This window comes from Diuraphis noxia, unplaced genomic scaffold (assembly GCF_037042655.1).
Source record: "Diuraphis noxia isolate RWA-SAM2 unplaced genomic scaffold, SU_Dnox_SAM2 contig0004, whole genome shotgun sequence".
In the NCBI taxonomy this organism is placed as follows: Eukaryota; Metazoa; Arthropoda; class Insecta; order Hemiptera; family Aphididae; genus Diuraphis; species Diuraphis noxia.
In genome coordinates, this window is record NW_028301714.1 from 62,166,566 (window position 1) to 62,182,578 (window position 16,013).

A 16,013-nucleotide genomic window follows, 5' to 3' on the forward strand; every position below is an offset into this window, starting at 1 on the left:
ATTTGTTTTGTTGTTTTCCAAAGAGTACCTTCCTTTGGAGAAAGATTAGATAGATGGTTTTGCAAGGCTGTAGATTTAAATTTGACAAGAATTTTTTTCAGGGAATTGGATAAATGGTTATAATTTTGACGGTGGGAAGGAAGACGAGTGCGTTGATAGAGGGCTCTGGCTCTTCGCTTTTCAGAAATTTTTGTACGTATATACATCGGAAGCGAGTCTAGGATAGAAGGGGGTGGATTTGTGTTTGTAGCCGACCAGGCAGCACTTTGAATGATATTAGTTAGATTATTTATCGCTAAATCTATGTCTTCGGGTGTTTTTAGTTTAATATTTAATTGAATTTCTGCATTTACAAAATCGTGAAATTGATGGAGATTTGTAAATTTATTAAAAAGTTGTGGTGTTTCTTTTTTAGTAGGAGTTGTATTAAGGGTTAGAAGAACAGAGGAGTGATCTGAATTCAAATCAAGGATATTTTTAGTGGTGCAATATAAATTATTTGGGATTTTGGACACAAAGATATCTAATATATCTGGATTTTTTGAGGAGGAGGATGGCCAATACGTTGGCCCCGGTGGAGCTAGTACTTTAAATCCTTTAGTGTTTATAAAATTATATAATGTAAGACCACGCGGATTATTCACACGGCAGCCCCAAGACTGATGTTTTGCATTGTAGTCGCCGCCTATAATAAAGTTATTTTTAATTGTGTTAAAGTACTCCGTGAATTGTGTGTTAGTGACATTGTGTTTTGGAGGAGAGTATATTGCTGCAACAGTGAGTGAAGTGTTATTTACAATAAGACTGATAGCACAAGATTGGAGAAAATCTTGACAAAAGTTTGGTAAAGGTTGAAAAGCAAGTGTGGATTTTACAAATATAGCAACGCCCCCATGCGCAGTGTTATCTGGATGGTTAGTTTTGATTAATGTATACCCAGGGATACGAACATAAGAATATTTAGTGAAATGAGTTTCTGTTATGAGCGCAATATCGATGCGCTTATTATTTAAAACAGTTTCTAGTTCAAGGGCGTGATTTTTAAGTCCATTTGCATTGAATTGTAGTATTAAGAGTGAGTTGTCAGTGACAGAATTTTTATTGTTAGAATTAGGCATTGTTTTTATCTATTAAGCTGGAGATTAATTTTGTGAGAAGAGATAACATAGGATGGATGAGAGATTTAAATTCATCAAGAAACGATGACAACGTTTTATTTATGTCAGGAGCATTGGTTTCTGGAGCAGTTGGTATACTATTATTGGTGTGCAAATTGTGCGTAGCCTGAGCATATGTTTTTGTTAGAGGTGGTGGTTGACTAGGTAAAGTATGATCAGGAAGGTGGCTACCTTGTACATTTATAGGCTTAGATCTAAGGTTATCGTGTATAAAATTAAAATTACTTGTTGGGCTGCGTCTTTTCCGGCGTTGAATCTCTTTGTAAATTGAGCAGCCCTTGTAGTTGGCTGGATGGTTTCCTGAACAATGTGCACATTTTGGAGGAAGATCACGTGAGTTAGGGCAATCAGAAGACTGGTGATCGTCACCACAGCGGACACATCTGGATGTATAGCCACAATATGCTCTAGTGTGGCCATATTGTTGGCAATTGAAGCATTGACTAATAGTTTTTGATTTATACGGTTCTTCTATTTTGATTTTGGTGTGCAATAGCGATGTAAGTTTGAAGATTTCATTTGCAAAAGTAGTAGGCTCAAGATCAACGAAGAAGAGGGGGAGGCGGTTTTTTGTTACCTTATGGAGAACATTAGTTACTTGTCTTACCTCGAATAGGCGAACAGTTAACTCTTCTTTGATTAAATTTAATGGTGTGGTTGGGTGGAGGTTACGAATAACGACTCGTAAAGGCTTGTCCTCCTTGAGCTGGTACGTATGGAACTCGGCTTTTTCATCTCTAAGAAAGTGCACTAATGCTCTGTATGCAACAGGGTTCGTCGTTTGGATTTTTAAACAATCAGACGTAGACTTACATATAAAGTTATCGACACCAATAAGTTCTATTAAGGTCAGGCAAAGTTCAGGGAAGTCTTCAACTCCTTTGACGAATATAGGAGGAGGTGGTTTGATTGTATCCGGAATAATCGGCGGTTCTGAATCGATAAGATTGTCGTCCAAGTTTTCGTCTGTGTTATCATTTTGAGAGAGAACTACAAATCGATTTGTTGTAGAAAATAATTTTTTACGTATTTGTTGGGATTTGGGTGAAGTAGGATTATCAGATACTGAGGAGTCTGAGTGGATTCTTTTTGATTTTTGCTGAGTTTTCCACTCGCCGTCTGAAGAACTGCTAGTTTTGTTTGTATTTCTGTTTGAATGAGATCCAATATTTCTATTTACGTTTGTGGACGAAGTAGATTTATTATTATGATTTGTCATTTTCAGGTAGAACTGTGATTAGTTTAATTACGGTAGAATCGAAGTACTGGACAGCGATAGCGTATTTATTAATATAATAGTAATTAAAATTACTACAAGGCCGCCGCGGCGGCACTTGATAAGAAACGACGTATACCGTATAACGCGTATACGCACACCTGGTGGTTTGCGAAATATTTATTTGTGTTGTATGCTTGTAACGAAGCAAGTGAATAAGATAACTTAAAAAATCGCACAAAACCGAAGGAAGTTGAATAACATTACAACCCGTAAGCAAATTCGTGAAATTTGAGGTAGGTAAGGAGAACAGTAAACACATTGGAGGCGCACAGAGAGAACGCGTGCGCACCGGTTGACTGCTATCGCAGAACTGAAATAATAATTTAATAAATAATTTTGCCAAGAATTTTTTTATAAAATAATAATAGGTATATATAAATAGTAGTATATAGCTAAAGTACTTTATAGAAGCTTGTTATTTTTGGTGAGAACTATAAGTTTCGACAATTACAATAAACATATATGAATATATAATATCTAGTATCTACTAAATTAGGAAAACATTTTTTTTTTTTAAATTTAAATTATGAAACCAGCCTGGTTGAATAAATTAAGTGTCGATAAAATAACAGATTGAGAATTGCAAGAAAGGATAGATTAAGGATTGTCTGGAATATTTAGAGTATTAATTAAGGAGAGAAAGATTTTGCATTGAGAGAAGATATATGGGCAGTTAAAAAAGATGTGAGTGATATTGCAAGTGGTGGGATGGAATGGCGGGTGCATAGGGGAGAATCATTTAGGCCGAGCTTAAATGAGTGCGAAGGTAGTAAGGTGTGTCCGAAGCGGAGATTAGAGAAAGGGGAAATATTCTTGCGACATAGTTTAGATTTATCAAACCAAAGGAGAGGAAATATGGATGGCGCAATGTCTCTGTACCAAGTGGCAAAATGAGTGGGAAGACCTTCCAAGTATCTGAGCCATAATTTAATATTATCACTTAGTATTACGATTTAAGGTATAGAGGTAAAAGTTAACTCAATTCTGCAGTATATAAATTGGTTTTCAGCCCAATATCCAAAGCTTATCGTTAAAAAAGTGGGTAAGTGAATGTCGCTCTGCTGTACATTAGGTGGTATGGTGGACGTTTGACTAGGGTAGGTTAGATTTGAATGCAATGATAGGTATCATTGTATACGAAAAACGATTCCGAACGGATATGATTTGTCAGTCTAGGATATATATTATATTTAAATATTGTCATATATTCTATTTTGAACAAATATTTTATTTTTTAATTAGGACGCATTTTGCATAAGGAATGGTTAATCAATTTTTCCAAAAACATTGCATGTAGTTATCATAATTCATAATACCTTATATTATCATTATCATAGATATACATATACCAGGTTTGAGGATAAATCGTTATCGTTACGCGATTTCATAAAAATTTAAAACTCAAATGAATTTTGAACTACAAAATAATTTGCAAATATTCATGGTTTTGACGAATTTTTGTCAATATTTGAACTTCAAATGCTAATTTAAAAAAAATTGTTTGTATGCATTCTTATAATTTTTTAATCACTATAAGAGGAACTTATGAGAAACTTTGTATTCAATTTCCAAGTATTTTGATAGGGCCAAAAAAATTTTATCGACACTTCAAAATTTTTTTTAGAAAAATGACAATTTCAGTTGTCTATAAATACCTCAAAAAAAGTCAGAATATTTTGAATTAAATCATGTAAAGAAAATACCAATCTGAATAACTGGTAATATTTTCAAGTATCTACGACTTATACTTTTTGAATAATAACAAATGTTTAAAATCGTTTGAGGATAAATCGTTATCGTTACGCTATTTCGTATAAAAATTTAAAATTCAAACGCACTTAAAATTTTTCCTATAATGATGCTTCGAGTTTTCTCTATAGCTACTTGAAGGAAAACTTAGTGTTGTATTTTTAATCCTTAGTTATAAACACAAAACATTTTATGATTTTTCAACTTCAAAATTACTTGCAAATGTTCGCGTTTTCGACAGATTTCGTAAAAATTTGAACTATATACGCTTATAAAAAAAATTGCGACTAATGATTTTTAATTTTTTTTTAGCTACAATAAGAACAACTCATAAGAAACCTTGTATTAAATTTTCAACTTTTTTTGGTCATCCAACATTTTTTTACTGACACTTCAAAAAAAAAAAAATTCTCAGAAAAATTGAAAATGTCAGTGGTCTATAAATAACTCAAAAAAGTCGAAAAATTTTGAAAATTAAACTGTATATAGATAACACTAACATAAACATTAGTGAAAATTTCAAGTACCTATTTACAGATTAGTTTTTGAATTATAACCATATAAAAAAAAATCGATTTGGTCGAAAACTGGTTTTGCGTAAAAATTCCCGTTTTTCTGTCATTTTTTTTTTGTTTTTCTCGATTTTTTAGAAAACTGTTGAAAAATGTTTACTTTTGCCCCAAGGATATTCACTTTTACATCGGAAACCACCCCCAAAGTTTGAAATTGAAGCATTATTTCGACTAGTTATGCTGTACACAGACACTAAAACAAGAAAAAAAAACACACATCATTGTAAAATCAATATAATAAGTACATTCATCACTTCGTTCAGAATCTAAAATCAGCTTAGGAAGAATCACAAGTATAGTGCTTTCAGTGAATATAATTATAATATAATATAATGATGGTTGGGGATCTAGCCAGGCCCACCACATCATCACGTTTTTCGCCCTGGTACAGACGCCGGGGTGCCAGTTAAAATCGCGAAAGTAAAAATCGCGAAAATAAAACAGCGAAAATAAAAATCGCGAAATGTTTTAACAGCGAAAACATAAATAGCGAAAAGTAAGAAATTATTTTCGTTAGTGGGTATACCTTTATAATATAATAAGTAATAATAATACTAGATAATCAATAATGTAATTTTGTACTTTTGCGTCTTGGATCATGTAATAAAGATAAGCCGTGGTTAAACCTAACCGCTGTCAAGCTTTTTCATAGTAAATAATAACAATATTAATCAGTCTTATAACCATTACCGAGTCGTCCGTTGCCATATTCATACGTACCTAATTCATTCCTAATGGAGTTTATTCAAAGTCAAAAAAACATAGAATTTTATTTTATACAGTATTTTGATTTTATTTGTATTTTAATGTTTATTATTACTTATTAATTATTATATTATAAAGGTATATCCACTAACGAAAATAATTTCTTACTTTTCGCTATTTATGTTTTCGCTGTTAAAACATTTCGCGATTTTTACTTTCGCGTTTTCTTTTTCGCGATTTTCACATGGACTCAGAACGCCGGGTCCCCTATAACCTACCGCCTGGCAAATATTTAAATGACGTCCGTTATTTATTTATATTAACAGATTACAAATTGTAGGTCGCTCAAAGATGTGTTTCTTATGTGAAGAATATTACTTGTAATGTGCCGCAGCCAGTCCTGCGCACTGCAGAGAATCTATTATTACAGTCAAGCACCTCTTTGTCTATTGCTGGAAGAGCATACTATAGAAATTAGAAAAACCTCTTTGAAGCTCTGAGCCCAATCGAAGACATCACCGACAAAATCATTACATTTTTAAAACTTATTGATAGGACAGATCACGGGTATGTACTATGTAGTATGTACAACTTAGTCTAAGAAAACCATTGGATTTATCCATATTATGCAAACATGTTTTTAATATTATCATTGTTTTAAGCTAGTTGTTGTTACAAGAGTAAACATGTAACTCATTACACATTTAGATTAAATTTTATACTTATACAGTTATACATAATTTTTTTTTTTTTATTGATCATCATAGCTTCGGCAACATATTATAAGCCATTAGCTTTAGAAATTTTTTTACAAATATATATATGTTAACAATTTTAGATTGTATTGGTTTTAGAATGATTTTTATTTCTTTTTTATTCTGCAAACACTTTTTCTCTTTCTAAAATAATTACGGACGACATTTTCTACCAGAAATATTGCTTCTAATGAATAATGACAAGAGATCTTTTGTGTTGTATTCTAGATTTTGTTCCTTACAGTTTAAAGTTCGAACAAATTTAGCCATTTTTTAGCTATTTATAGACATTTTAGTTTTGGGAATTTTTTTTTGTAATTCGGTTTAAAACATTTGTGAAAACTTGAAATTTGGGTTATTTACTTATATTATCCTTACCTAGACATGGTAAAATTTTCAAAACATTTGAGTGACTTTTTAAATCTAAGATTTGAACATTTTTTATAATCACTAGTACTCGTATATCCTAGACAGATAAATCCTCTCCGCTCAGAATCGTTTTTCGTATAAAATGATATAATATTATTGGATTCAAATTTAATTCCATCCATTACAGAAACCCACTGTACAGCAGAGCGACATCCACTATACTTACCCGCTTATTTTTTACATTATTAGTGGCTTAATTTTATTTTATTTTCTTATGCTTTTTTTCTAAATTATACCTATATGGCTATAATATGGCTACCTATATAATATTATTACATAATATTATTATTCGGTATTCCTATGATTAAATTTTTTTAGAAATAATAATATATTGAAAACAATATTGTATGGACTAAATTATGCAATTCCACTACTCTTAGAACCTTCGCCGTATTTAAATAAACAATAAAATAATTACACTTAATGTTAATACCATTGTCTGTTCTCCGTTTGCTTATAAAATTAAATTAATAGAATGGCCTTCATGACGGTTCCATGGTGTAATGGTTAGCACTCTGGACTCTGAATCCAGCGATCCGAGTTCAAATCTCGGTGGAACCTGGTGTACATTTTGCATTTTTTTTCAAAATCTATTTCATCAGCTTGAATTTTTACATTGGAAAGTGTATTTCCATTAAATATTATGATTATTTGTTGTGATTAAAAAATCTGTAAATATATCATAATGTTTTTAAGTGCATGAGATATTTGTATTAAATATTGTATATTTAATAAGAAAAAACCAGATAAGACAACTGAATGTTGTGTTGTATATTATGCAAAATAAAATGTGCTTAAAAAAATTCCAGACTTTATAAATTCAAAGGTACTAAATTCGTCTTAAAAGATTTTAATGAGACTCAGTTCGTATGCAGCTGTTTAGAAGGAACAATAACAGGCAGTCAGGCAAGGCTGTATATTATAAAGTATGAGCAGTGGTAGGTTCATTTTTAAATTGTACTGTACAATGGCGGATCTAGAATTTTTTTATAGTGGGTGCTATTTTGTATACAATAATAGTCTTAACGTACTTATCAAGTACAATTTGGAGGGAAAAAAATTAATAATTTAATACTTAAACATAATTAAGCAATATAAAAATTATAAACAAATTAAAGTATAGGACTGATGTAACAGTAGTATGAGGGAATATTTGTTTTTATTTTATTCCATTTAGTTTTCCAAAGATTTATTTCTGCTTTTAATACTAAATCTAAACTTGAAAGTAAATCTTGGTCATAGACCATTGCAGCATTTAATATACCTAGCTTCGGTGCTATATGAATCTTTGTGAATTGGAATGAGACCTTCGAGTGGAATAACTTTAACAAATTTATCACTAAACCTTGATTTTAACTCTTGGATAATATGGTATAAAAATTGTTATTTTAAACCACAACCACTCTATAGGATTTTGGACTATGGTTGATATTGGCATTTGGCACTAATGTTATTCTTTTTTGTTTGATGACCACTAAGTAGAGGAACTTTTAATTCTTCATCAAATGTTTGTAATTTTTGAGCTGCACTTTCAAATAAAGTGATGAATGTTGTATCAGGATTTTTACGAATGTCTTCAAACACATTAAGTATATTTTTGACATTTTCCATTGCACTAGATAGAACCTGTTTAGAACTGTAAGTGTATACTTAAAGACGCGGAACAGTGGGTGCTTCAGCTCCCAAGCATCCCCCCTAAATCCGCCACTGGTACTGTATCTGAAAAGGAAAAATATGTTGGTGGTATTTTTATTAAAAGTTATAAATATATAATGTTAAAATACCTATAATTAAAATAAAATAGGTTCATAGTTAAAATACTTATTGAATATTGAATTAATAAATTTATATGTGTTTCAAATACAATTTAAATAAAATAACATAACATAAATGTGTATCATATAAATTATAATTAAAATAAAATATTTTCATATTTGCTTGCAATGAAAAATAATACTTGATACCTTTCAAACATTGAAGTGTCGAAATATTAAAATAACCATTAACTATATTTTTTTGTTTTTCCGCAGAAACATTACATATTATTTTTTTATTTGACGTACGTATGCCATAATATATAGTAATTTTATGTAATAACTGTATATTCATTAACGTCTGTTGAGTGTTGATTTTTAAGAGCTTTTATGAACTTCTAAATTGTTGGATTACATGATCCTAATAGACGATTGAAGCCTCTATTCAGCCTAAACGATTAAGTATAAAATATGTATAATATGTATAATTGCAAGTTATTAACTAATTTCTGATTACCTTCAATAGAATTATTTGTTTTTGGTAATCCGTGTTTTGTTGCTTAGTAACAATTCCACATCTGAATTGAAAATATTGAATCTCTTCTTCCCTGTCTTTGAGATGGTCTGCCTATCCATTTTTCTTCAAAACTGACTACTATTGGTTGAAAAAAATACTCATGTTCCTTGTAGTGTTCACTGTTCAGTAGGTATTCACAAATTCTTTTTCAACGTAATTTATTGGAACAAACAAGCAAGTGCTGGTAGTAAACGAATTTGAATAGAAAAAATTGGATCATCGATGGATTTTTCCTGTATTGTAGTTATAGCCTGCAGTTCTCGCCACAATTGTTAATTATAAACAACGGGTTTCATATTTTCTCATTTTCGTTAAATGTGAAACCGGCTGTGCCTACCTATGGGTTTTTATTGAGGTATACAATATTGTATATTGTATTTAAGTTATTTTTGGCGAAATATGCATTTATTCTTAAAAATCCCTAAATATGCAAAAATATGCAAAATAAAATTGAATGTATCTGATTCTATGTCGCACAAAACGAATTTATAACTTGGTCTGCAATGTGCACAAGGACGGATTGGGATCAAAATTCGGCCGGGGAAATTAAAAATACGGTACACTGCAGAGGCCTATTTGTATTTACCATTATATTATAAACTTACTAAAATTTTTATGTCGGGTTGCATGAAACCGAACTTTAAATTTATTTAATGAATAATTTTATAGAACCGTTAAATATTTTTACAGGGGCGTTTGGGTTGCACAAACCGTACAATAAAAATATATTGGTATTAAACATGATATCAAAGTTTGTGTAGAATTTTAAGCTCATCACAGAAAAAGTGATAACATCTTTGGAGATCATGTCAACAGCTGTTAATTTGTATAGGTAGTAGGTACAATTTAAGTACTATTTATATATATATATATTCATACGTTATATTATATATAGGTACAGGTAGTAAGTACCTATACTTAATACGTGTTTAAAATAACTTGCCTAAAGCGACACTTGAAATCAATGACGTCAAATTCCTCCAAAGGATTCGATCGATCTCTAAATAACCTTGGTCTAGGTAAAAAATATAAAATATCCAGAACAAATTCATCATCGGAAATTGACAAACTTGTATCGAAACTTGACTTTTTATTTTTTAAGGTATAATATAAAGGTAAAATGATAGCGAGTGCCATCTACTAACTACAGGGCACAGTGACTATACGTGATAACTGAAGAATTATCGAATCATTAAAATTTAAAGACCCGAAATCGGCCCATTAGTTTAATGAGCTGGTATCCTATATTTTAACGGCCCAATAAAATTACTGAACGCAGTGGCGGTTTTTGGAATTTTTTCTGGTGGGAGGGGGGGGTCCTTTAACATTATCTTATAATACATAATGACAAAAAAGTATAACCTATTAATAATAATTAATATAATTTAATTCTTACATAAACGAAAAACTATAACATAGCATTTTAGTTATTACAATACAAAATCAACTTGAGAATCGTTTTTCGTATACAATGACCTAACAAAAATAATTTCATATTTAAAAAAGCGGGTAAGTCGTGGATGTCGCTCTGCTGTACAGTAGGTTACAAGTGGGTTACTGTAATGGATGGAATTAAATTTGAATCCAATGATATTATATCATTGTATACAAAAAACGATTCTGAGCGAAGACAGTTTATCTGTATAGGATATATTATAGAATATTAAAAATTTTCAAATCTTAGATTTAAAAAGAAAAATTTGCATTTTAACGTATTTTGTGAAATGGATCATTTAAATCACCATCTGTTATTACAATTTATTAATATATTATTGTTTGCCATACACACACGAAAAAAAGTGAAGATCCTTGGTGCATTATAGAGGTTAAAAGTACATAATTTCCAACATTTTTCAAAAAAATCGAGAAAAACAAAAAAAAATGACAGAAAAACGGGAATTTTTACGCAAAACCAGTTTTCGACCAAATCGATTTTTTTTTATATGGTTATAATTCAAAAACTAATCTGTAAATACTTGAAATTTTCACTAATGTTTATGTTAGTGTTATCTATATACAGTTTAATTTTCAAAATTTTTCGACTTTTTTTGAGTTATTTATAGACCACTGACATTTTCAATTTTTCTGAGAATTTTTTTTTTTTTGAAGTGTCAGTAAAAAAATGTTGGATGACCAAAAAAAGTTGAAAATTTAATACAAGGTTTCTTATGAGTTGTTCTTATTGTAGCTAAAAAAAAATTAAAAATCATTAGTCGCAATTTTTTTTATAAGCGTATATAGTTCAAATTTTTACGAAATCTGTCGAAAACGCGAAAATTTGCAAGTAATTTTGAAGTTGAAAAATCATAAAATGTTTTGTGTTTATAACTAAGGATTAAAAATACAACACTAAGTTTTCCTTCAAGTAGCTATAGAGAAAACTCGAAGCATCATTATAGGAAAAATTTTAAGTGCGTTTGAATTTTAAATTTTTATACGAAATAGCGTAACGATAACGATTTATCCTCAAACGATTTTAAACATTTGTTATTATTCAAAAAGTATAATTCGTAGATACTTGAAAATTTTATCAGTTATTGAGATTGGCATTTTCTTTACATGATTTAATTTTCAAAATATTTTGACTTTTTTTGAGATATTTATAGACGACTGAAATTTTCAATTTGTCTAAAAATTTTTTTTTGAAGTGTCGATAAAAATTTTTTGGTCCTATCTAAATACTTGAAAATTTAATACAAAGTTCCTCATAAGTTATTCTTATAGTGATTAAAAAATTATAAAAATACATAGGCACGATTTTTTTTTATTAGGATTTGAAGTTCAAATATTGACTTAATACGTAAAAATTACGGCAATTTTCAAATTATCTTAGATCGAAATTCATAAAAGTTTTTCTTTTTAATTCTAAGATTTGAGAATTTAATACAAGGCTCATAATATATTTTTACAATAGCATTTGAAAAATAAAATAAATGTATAGTCACAATTATTTTTTTACATGTATTCAAATTTTAATTTTGACAACATACGTTAAAATCACAAAAATTTGTAAATTATTTTATCCTAGAAATTCATAAAAACTTTTCCTTTTATATCTAAGATTTGAAAATTTTATACAAGGCTCCTAAAATATTTTTACAATAGCATTTGAAAAATAAAAGATATATATAGTCACACATATTTTTTATTAGCATTTACAGTTCAAATTTTGACTAAATACATAAAAATTACGGCAATGTTCAAATTATCTTAGATCGAAATTCATAAAAGTTTTTCTTTTTAATTCTAAGATTTGAGAATTTAATACAAGGCTCATAAAATAGTTCTGCAATAGCAGTTGAAAAATCAAGAAATGTATAGTCACATTTTTTTTTTATAAGCATTTAAAGTTAAAATTTTGTCTAAATACGTAAAAATTACGAAAATTCGCAAATTATTATAAGCTAGAAATTCATAAAAAATTTTCTTTTTTAAACTAAGCTTTGAAAATTTAATACAAGATTCCTTACAAATTTGTCAATCTTTATCACAAAAAAATTTCCACCGGAAATTCAAATTAAATTTTTATTAGCATTTGAATTTCAAATATTGACAAAAATTCGTCAAAACCATGAATATTTGCAAATTATTTTGTAGTTCAAAATTCATAATATTGTTTGTATTTATATCTAAGGTTATAAAATTTAATACCAAGTTTTCCATAAGTGTTGCTTCAAATAGCAATAGAGAAAATTTGAAGCGTCATTATAGGAAAAATGTTTTGAGCGTTTGAGTTTTAAATTTTTATGAAATCGCGTAATGATAACGATTTATCCTCAAACCAGGTATTCGTATATCTATGATAATATAAGGTATTATGAATTATGATAACTACATGATAACTACACTAATTGATTAACCATGCCATATGCAAAATGCGTCCTAATTGAAAAATAAAATATTTGTTTCAAAATAGAATATATGACAATATTTAAATATAATATATCCTAGACTGACAAATCATCTCCGTTCAGAATCGTTTTTCGTATACAATGATACCTATCATTGCATTCAAATTTAATCCCATACATTACAGTAACCTACAGTACAGCAGAGCGACATCTACGACTAACCCGCTTTTTTTTTTATTGAACATTTGAGAAATGTTTTTTTTGAGATTTAAGATGAAAATAAATAGTTGCTTTTGGTTACAGCATACAGATTATCGTAATATAATAGTAATAGGAGAAAGATAAATCATTGTATTTTATTCGCTAATTTCAGAAACAAATAGTTATTGTTCCCGGACTTAGGATTAATAATAAAAATTATATCATTGATAATAAAATATACTGTATAGTATTTATAATAAATGCTTATGCATTTAAACAAAAAACAATTTTTGTCCGGGCAACGCTGATTGGAGACAAAATATATTATTATAATAAATACTAAAATACATAACAACGAATGAGCTATTATTTGATTCAATTTAAACGTTAATATTATTGTTCATTTCAATACATCCGTTTACTTTGAAAATAGCATTAAAAAAAATGTCAAGAAGAATTATCTGTGCAAGTCTTGCATTTGGCGCTATTAGTGCATTAGGATTTTTGTATAATTATATAACCAAGCAGAAGAAATTGTTAAAAGATGGTGATTTAACAAACTCAATCATTCAAATCGATCAACCGATCAAGCCAACCGACGTGGAAATAGTTATGCAATCAGAATCGACCATAGTGGAAGAGATTACTAGACCAGTGTCTCCATCTCCAACATTCGTGGTAACAATTGATTTTAGATTATAATAGAAAGTTTATACTCAATAGTAGGTACTTATTGAATAGTATCTAAAAATTTAAATTCTTAATAATTATCTTGGGGGACGAGGACATTACATGATTTAATGTTGGTATAGTTGTATTATTCTTATATTCAAATAATTAATTTAATGTAGATACGGTAATTTCTAAATGGCTGTTATGGCAGAGAAACAATGTTTTGTAATAAAATAATAATAGTTTATTATTTTTATAAAAATGTTAGATTATTTCTGTGTATAACATTTAAGCCAAATTAATAAATAAACATAATAATTTTGAATATCTTATAAATAAGTTTGGTACTTATAATATTTTGTTTATCCTGTAACATTACTCATGCAAACATACAGGATTGTTTCGTTCACTGTACAGCTCACCACCTGTGGACGATGACTTCTAAAGCTAATTTTATAAACCTATATATATATATAAATGGTTTTCTGTCTGCTTGTCCTATTTGTATTTCTAAATGGCTTAATTAATTGCTATGAAAACAATTTGGTACAAAAATATATTAGATTTATGGTCAGAATATACATAGATTAAATATAAATATCGATACACATAAATATCTTTCAATCGAATATTTGAATTGTCCATACTGTTCTCGATAAATGAATTAAATTACATTATGTTTAACTAAATTGAATATCGTTGTATATATACATATTACTAAGTATATTTTAACCGTTATCTTTCTATATATATATATATAAAAGTATACTGCAATCAAAACCACATAAAATGAATAAGAGATAGGATTTAAAAAAAAACTTGTGTAAATTATCAAATTTATTGCACATATCATTAATCATAAATGGTATGTAATCTGTTTTAGAACATTCCAGACGATATGAAATCAATTACGAGGATACCGAGCAACAGACCAATAAAGTCGATACCGAAGGTAAATAAGAATAGATTTTATATAAGATTAAGAATATGAATGTTAATTCGTAATATTAATTGCCTGTTTGTTGTTAGTAATATAATATATAAGTAAAAATTATAATTTGAGCTCTTTTATTTTAGAAGATGAAGATCATTGATGATAAGAGAAAGAACCATCCGCTGCTTCTTTTAAATGAGTTATCCCCCTGTCTCAACATTATTACAACTCTAGAGGACAAAGATTATCCTCCACAGTACAAGGTTGAATGTGAGATAGATGGACATTCTTTTTGTGCATACGGTAATAATTTTGTATTGTATGATTACCACCAACAAATATTGGTTGGACGAATTTTAGTATTGATATTTAAAATTGTTCTATAATAATTAGTTAACATTGCCTTTAATTTTTAATTTTGCAGCACCATCAAAAAAAGCGGCCAAAAAGAAGATTGCCATTTTAATTCTCAATTATTATTTTGATGAATAAGATGATGTTTAATGAAAATATTATAGACTATTAATCGGTATATTTATACGTGTACAATTCAAATTTAATTAGGTTAAGTATCTACTCTGGCGTATGATATTTAATTCATGTACCTGCTTTTATTTTATTGTTAATTACAATTAACAAAAAAATAAAAGTAGTTACATTAATTAATGTCATACACCTCAGTATAATATCTTACCTAAATAAATTTAATTGTACATGTTATACAGGATGATTTGTGAGGCGTAAAACACTCACTATTAATAAAAATATTTACTATTTTCGAATTTTTTTTTTTTCAAAATTTTATTAACATGCTGTTCTAAAACTATATAAATTTTCAATAGTTTTTACCCTTATATTTATTAAGTAAACCACTATCAACTTTTGATTTTTAAATGGCAACCTATATTAACAATATCATAAATTAATAAGGCTATTTTTTTAATGAATTTAAGCGTGAATTTCATAATAATAATTCATTCTAACCTAGCCTTATTAATTTATGATATTGTTAATATAGGTTGCCATTTAAAAATCAAAAGTTGATAGTGGTTTACCTAATAAATATAAGGGTAAAAACTATTGAAAATTTATATAGTTTTAGAGCAGCATGTTAATAAAATTTTGAAAAAAAAAAAATTGAAAAAAGTAAATAGTTTTTATAAATAATGAATGTTTTACGCCTCATGAATCACCCTGTATATGCAGTTTAATAGTCTATAATTTCATTTAAAAAAAGTGCCCATTGTTATTCAAGTTTTACACTTTCTAAAATCGAGGATTGTAATGACCACCATGAACTGATGTTTGTGCCAATATATAATTATGCAAGAAAACTATCATTCTAAAAATGACCGTC

The 16,013-nt window shown here is 28.6% G+C and overlaps 1 protein-coding gene and 1 non-coding gene across 2 annotated transcripts; both read left to right on the forward strand.

Annotated features, from left to right (window-relative positions):
* The first annotated feature begins 7,156 nt into the window (after nucleotides 1–7,156).
* TRNAQ-CUG (transfer RNA glutamine (anticodon CUG)) lies at nucleotides 7,157–7,228 on the forward strand. Its single transcript has one exon. It is a non-coding gene; the product is annotated as a tRNA-Gln (tRNA).
* Nucleotides 7,229–13,411: 6,183 nt separating this feature from the next.
* On the forward strand, nucleotides 13,412–15,460 carry LOC149056309 (uncharacterized). Its single transcript, XM_089227393.1, has 4 exons — nucleotides 13,412–13,728; nucleotides 14,606–14,674; nucleotides 14,800–14,959; nucleotides 15,081–15,460. The coding sequence occupies exons 1-4, from the start codon at nucleotides 13,495–13,497 to the stop codon at nucleotides 15,146–15,148; spliced, it is 531 nt and encodes a 176-aa protein (XP_089083519.1). The 5' UTR covers nucleotides 13,412–13,494; the 3' UTR covers nucleotides 15,149–15,460.
* Nucleotides 15,461–16,013: the final 553 nt, after the last annotated feature.

Excerpts from the sequence above, each read along its gene's own strand:
- LOC149056309 (XM_089227393.1), top strand. The coding sequence starts at position 13,495 with ATGTCAAGAAGAATTATCTGTGCAAGTCTTGCATTTGGCGCTATTAGT. Across the intron at positions 14,675-14,799 it reads CAATAAAGTCGATACCGAAG|AAGATGAAGATCATTGATGA; the intron begins GTAAATAAGAAT and ends CTTTTATTTTAG. Across the intron at positions 14,960-15,080 it reads ACATTCTTTTTGTGCATACG|CACCATCAAAAAAAGCGGCC; the intron begins GTAATAATTTTG and ends TTAATTTTGCAG.